Source organism: Malaclemys terrapin, chromosome 2 (genome assembly GCF_027887155.1).
Source record: "Malaclemys terrapin pileata isolate rMalTer1 chromosome 2, rMalTer1.hap1, whole genome shotgun sequence".
NCBI lineage: Eukaryota > Metazoa > Chordata > Testudines > Emydidae > Malaclemys > Malaclemys terrapin.
In genome coordinates, this window is record NC_071506.1 from 45,418,050 (window position 1) to 45,424,272 (window position 6,223).

Consider the following 6,223-nt stretch of genomic DNA (forward strand, 5'->3'; position numbering starts at 1 on the left):
GAACAACTAGTGATGAACAAGTTTCAGCAGAATTTAAGTCATTCTGAACAAAATATGATTTTGATCATATTACTTGGAGCTCTCAAGCAAATGGAGAGGCTGAGAGAGCTCTACAGACAGCCAAGAAAATCTTAGAGCAGGAAGATCCATTCCTTGCTCTTCTAAACTACAGATCAATACTAATAGTAGCTACTGGATATAGTCCAGCACAACTCCTGATGGAAAGACAACTTAGAACTACTGAACGAACTACAAGGATGAATACATCTGGGGTGTACAAGCAAGCTCTGCAGTCAGTCGATATCTGGTACAGAAGAACTTGACAGGATGCTTCGGGAATGCGAGCTGGGAGGCTGCTGCAAACATAAGAGACTGTGAATAAAGACCAAGGGTTAAGACTGGGCAAGGGAGCAGTCCGCAGAGAACCTTTTGTGGAGCAAAGGGATCAGACTGGGTTCAGGAGGCAGTGAGATCAGATATGCGGGAGCAAGTTTGTGCATTGAATCCTCCCTCCATAGGATGCCTTCACCCCCACACAGTGGTTTCTGTTGCCATTTAAGGCCTTGTACCCACTTGAAGGCAGGCCAAGATAGGAACTTGTTCCTATTGGGATCCGAGGCAACCAGTCAGATAACAGCTGAGCATTATTAACAAGTTGCCACAACACAGAAATGGAAAGCTTCATCTGATCAGAAAAGTTTCTACAGAAATATGTAGGCACACAGAATGGGCAACATTTTCCAAATGTGCGTGAGTACTTATGATAAGTCAAGGCAGGAGGTTTGCTTTCTAAGCCAGTTAGAACACAGCAGATCAGTAACGGTGCAGCTAAGAAGCTATCTAGGATTAGTTTAAATAAATCACCTATAGTAGCATTACTTTATAGTCTTTATTAGAGATTGGACTAACTGAAAACCCAAGATCCAAGCACCCCTGAAATTTGAGTGTCCTAACCCTCTGTGTGATTGCTTCGCCTGACTGTATGTTGTTTAACATGGGAACAAAGCTTAAAAAAATAAGCTACTGATTCAGATCCAGGATTCCCTTCATAAACTCAGATCTGAATTTTGGGATGTTCAAAATCTAGATTCAGGTCCATTCTGAACTAAATTTAGTGGCTTTAATTAATCTCTGCTTAGTACCTCTGAACAAAGGGGACTTTGCAACTCAGCTCTCAATAGCACGATTGGGCTGCTCAGTTTCTGATTATTTTTTTTAAACAGTACTCTGGAAACACTCTACTAATACTAACACCCAATTGCTAAAGTCTGAGAATCTTAAGCTTGAGAAGGTACTATTGAAAAGCAAAAATGCAGGAGGACAAAGGACTGTCTAGAGCCTTGTCAGAATGGCTTTACACTCGGTAATATTCTTTTAATGGCTAAAATACAACACTAGGGTCCTAGCTGATACTATGGGTTGGTTTTTTTCATTTGGCAATCAGTATTCGTTTTTCTTCTGTGTTTTCACATGGAGCAAACATGAAAATGTTTCTCCATTTGCCTGCTTCCTTGTTTGTGCACCAGCAACAGTGATGTCTGTAAGAATGTGCATTGTACTGGAATTAGTAGCTGTTAGTTAATATCAGCTATAGAGACAACAAGAGAGCTCATGGTTGTTTTGATTCCTTTTTTAATGCCAAAGGACAGAGAGAGAGAGAGAGTTGTGGATTTAAAAAAATAGAAATATTTTGAGATCTAGAGCTAATTACTAGGGTTGGCTATGCAAGACTCTGCCTGATGAAAAGAGGATAGCATGGAGCCCCTAAAGGGGAGGCAAATCCATAATGGCAAGTGCAGAAATCCTGCTCCTTGAAGAAAAGGTGCCTGGGTTGAATTGCCTGCTGGGAGAGCCCAGGTAAGCATGGCTAATGGGCTGAATAATGAAAAAAGCAGTGGGATGTATCCAACACAGAGCAAGTGGTACAACCCAGATAAATAGACCACACAACTTATTTGTGCCCTGAGCAATAATGACATATGCACAATGTCCCATTCTCAGCCTCTGTGCAAGTGATTATATTTCAAACAGCATTGCATTAAAGTATTGGAGGCACCAGAAGGCGGGCACTTAGCACCGAACTTGGCTCCTTCAGAGCAGCAGTGCTCAAGCAGTCACTGGAAGGCCATACCGTAATACACCCACCTACAGTGAGTTTAACATAAGGAATCACTAAAGTACTGTATATCAGCATTACCTTGGAGAGTCGTGTAATAAATAAACATTAGGCAGAAGATTGGGAGCCCAACTATCATTTACTTACCTTCCTCATTAGGGTGTTTTGAACAGAAGAAACTTTAATTTTCTGTAGCTGTTTGAAGATGAAAGTGCTATATAAATGCTAAGCATCATTATTGGGATGTTACCAATAGGCAGCAGTCAGTTAAAAGAGGAGAACACAGCCCAACCTACCCCTGCATCAACACACAGGAATATGACGTTTGGCTGGATACATGATTACTTTTGTTGGAATTGCAGCCACACAGATATAGGGAGAATTCAGAAATCTATTATGGCATCCAACCACCGATGTATTTAGGTGGCAATGTATTGACATCAAAGGCAGTTATGCGCCGTATTGTGAGTAGACAGGAACAAAATGTAGGTAATGTTCACTGTGTTGCAATCATACTTGGCTAGTGTACAACTTAAGATCCAGCTTACCTGCCCCCCACCTCCCTTTGGAGGAGATACTTTGATGCTCTTTTTAGGGCCAAACCTTCTGCTATTTATGTGTTGGTCAAGTATCAGAGGGGTAGCCATGTTAGTCTGGATCTGTAAAAAGCAACAAAGAGTCCTGTGGCACCTTATAGACCAAGGGCTGGTCCACACTGGGGCGGGGGATCGATCTAGGAAACGCAACTTCAGCTACAAGAATAGCGTAGCTGAAGTCGATGTTTCCTAGATCGAACTAAGTTTTCTTACTGCGGGTCCACACGGCACAGGCAAGCTCCCCCGTCGACAGCGCTTCCTCCTCTCAGCGAGCAGGAGTTCCGCAGTCAACGGGGGAGCACTTCTGGGATCGATTTATCACATCCAGATGAGACGTGATAAATAGATCCCAGAAGATCGATCTCTACCTGCTGAATCGGGCGGGTAGTGTGGACCTAGCCTAACAGACGTATTGGAGCATAAGCTTTCGTGGGTGAATACCCACTTTGTCATGTGTCTGACGAAGTGGGTATTCACCCACGAAAGCTTATGCTCCAATACGTCTGTTAGTCTATAAGGTGCCACAGGACTCTTTGTTGCTTTTCATGCGTTGGTGAATCTTTGTGAGATCACGCTGAGAGGATATTGCCCAATTTAGGATGCTATTATCTTTAGCTGTAGGCTCCACTCGTACTCTTATCCCTTTTTTCTTGCAAACCAGTGATTCCACCTCTTTGTAATGCATGTGTAGAACTCCCTTTTGATTTAAGGAGAGTTATGCACACACACCAAGGGAAGAATAAATCTTGTAGGATCAAAGTGATATCCAGAAACAGCATTTTTATTATGTCTACAGGCCATAAATATAATAAAATGCAATAAAGGGTAGCCCTCTCTTAAATGATTACAGCAGGGATCTACAAAAATCATTAAAAGTAGCCGTAGTTTTTACTGAACGCTCAGTAAAATTGTTGGGAAATCACTGGGAATTTTAATGTGGTCACTTTAGAGGTGTTTATAGATGTAGGGCCCTTAGTGCAAGTTTCATCGTTGATGAATATAGATGTGTGGGCCTATATAGATGTTATGAACCTATATTGTGCTTTGTATTTTGAAGTAGTCAGCAGTGAAAGTTGGTGTAATATAGTGTAAGTCAAATGGAGCTTGTCAAATCAAAAACAGATGCACAGACTGATTCAATCCTGCGAACTTTGCCTATATTAAGACCTAAAGAGGGGCTACATTGTTAATGTCGTTACACTCAATTGCACAGACAATGCATATGGGCTCAGTCTTGTGCAAGGTGCCGAGCGCTCTGTGGCTGATCAAGCACGTAACCAGAGGCTCACCTTTGAGCACGCCAGTCGTCCTGCTGAATTCAAGTTAGACTCCTGCTCAAGTGCTTTTCTGAATGCTGGGCCTAATCCTGCAGGGTGAGGAGCAGCTCCTGAAAAGGTCTGAGGTGCTGAGTGTCACTTTCAGCAGCGGGAACTGAGGTTGCTTAGCCTCTTGCAGATGGCACTCAGCACAATGTAAGTTAGTTTTCAAATGCCCTCAGTTCCTCTAGAGTCCATGGGGAATGAAGTATCAGAGGGGTAGCTTTGTTAGTCTGGATCTGTAAAAGCAGCAAAGAGGCCTGTGGCACCTTATAGACTAACAGACGTATTGGAGCATAAGCTTTCATGGGTGAATACCCACTTCTTCGGATGCATGTGGGAATTAAGGGATCCCTGTGGCTTTCAGGAGATACTCAGCACCTTGCTGGATCAGTCATTCTTGATTATAAGATAAGAAATACAAGTAGCTGACAGTAAATTCCTGAAAGTTACATTATTTTTGGCTCAGCTGTAAATTCAACTGATTTATGGCTGTGACTCTCCCCTGACAATTTCTTCACATCCAGACCTGACTTATAATCTACTGTTATCTAGGTATGTTATTCATTTTCTAACACAAATATTTGATGTTTAAAAATTCATTTACGGTCCTATAAATAAAAGCAGACCAGATCCTAAACACCTTTTGTCTATAAGCATATGCTCTAAATTATTATTTTTAAAAAAGTAATATGGTCAAATCAGGAAAAGAATATAAAGAGTTAACTGATCCAGAGGCAAAGCAAGACGGTGGAACCTTTTAGATTTCGGCTTTGACCATTTTTCCCTTTAAAGGGACAATTTGATCTGTTCTTCCTTGGGAGAGCTTTTAATGCCACCTTGATTTAGGAGGTATTTCTAACCAGTCAAACCAAACTCACATTATCAAGGTTTCAGCGGTATTCAAAAAAGATGGCCAATATAGTTCTTCCTTAAAAACACCTTTGCATGCGCCTTCAAAACTTTCCATCACCTGGACCCTGGCTCAGTGCAAATCGCAGGGAAACCCAAGGAAATCGCTGCGAGGGAATTTTTCCTCTGGTGCCCCTCTAAGGTTTGTTGTCTCCGTGAGGTTTGCACGGCCTCTCTCCCCCCAGGACGCGGTTTCTAGCTTTGGTTACCTGTGGCTGTGGTCACATTGCAGCCGCTACAAGGATGCGATAGAAAGAGGCTGACTCCCGCATACGCTTGTTTTCACTCTCCCAAGAACTAGCCCCTCCAACCCTGCTGCAACGCCAAGCGGGCTGCGTCCGGCTCAGCCCCACACCCCGGCTGCCTACCGCCCGGAGCCTGCCCCGGACTTACATCGAGGAAGATCGACATCCCTTTGGTGAGCGGCAGGGCCGAGCTGAGGTCCTCGGAGGAATTGGTTGAGGAGGGGGACATCTCCTGACCATCCTCCATGCCTTCTGCCAGGGAGCGGGGGCGCTGCGGCCGTCGTGCCGGGATGAGCTGGGGCTCGGCTCCTGGAAAGACGCTGCTGCAGCCGCTGCGGGAGGCTGCTCACACTGGGCTCTGGCCGGGGCCCCCTCCCCGCGCTCCTCCCTTTGCTGATGGCGCTAGAGCCCGTGTCAGTTTCATGGAGTCACATTGCAGCGCGATCGCTCCCCAGGGACCAGCCCGGCAGGGTGGGCAGATCCCGTCACCGTTCCTCCTCCTTCGCCTCCGTGCAGCCTGGGGGGAAACTCCGCTCCCCCCGGCCCGAGCCGTGATCGCCAAATTACCCGGGACTGGCGCGGAAAACAACAGCCCCTTCCCACGCGGGCTGATGATGTGGCTTCGGGACTGGACATCCTCGACGGAGAGTTTTAGCCCGGAGGAGATGTGCTCCCCCGGGCGCGCTCTCTGCGCCCCTTTGTGCGTCTGCACGGGCGGGGAGCTCAGCCTGCATCCAAATGAATGTCTAAACCCATCGCACATATTAATTTACTCCGGCAGGGAAACACCTTGGGACATGACTGATCACCACTGCAAACCGGATAGTGCTACCCCCCCCCCCCCCCGCAAGGATGCAACAGGCTCATGGCTGAGCCCTTTACTGTGGGTCCCACTCCCCGTTGGCAGTGGTGGTGTAGCTATGTTTGGTCCCAGGATCTGAGAGACAAGGTGGGGGAGGTGATATCTTTTATTGGGCCAGCTTCTGTTGGCAAGAGAGACACTCTTTGGAGTTACACAAAAGAAGAGCTCTGCGCCCC

At 45.6% G+C, this 6,223-nt stretch overlaps 1 protein-coding gene across 1 annotated transcript in view; it reads right to left on the minus strand.

The window, feature by feature from the left end:
• NECAB1 (N-terminal EF-hand calcium binding protein 1) overlaps nt 1–5,787 on the minus strand; it is a 128,722-nt gene extending 122,935 nt beyond the window's left edge. The window contains exon 1 of the mRNA XM_054016602.1: nt 5,334–5,787. Within this exon, the coding sequence (XP_053872577.1) occupies nt 5,334–5,432 (99 nt within the window). The 5' untranslated portion in view covers nt 5,433–5,787. The remainder of the gene's footprint in view (nt 1–5,333) is intronic.
• Nucleotides 5,788–6,223: the final 436 nt, after the last annotated feature.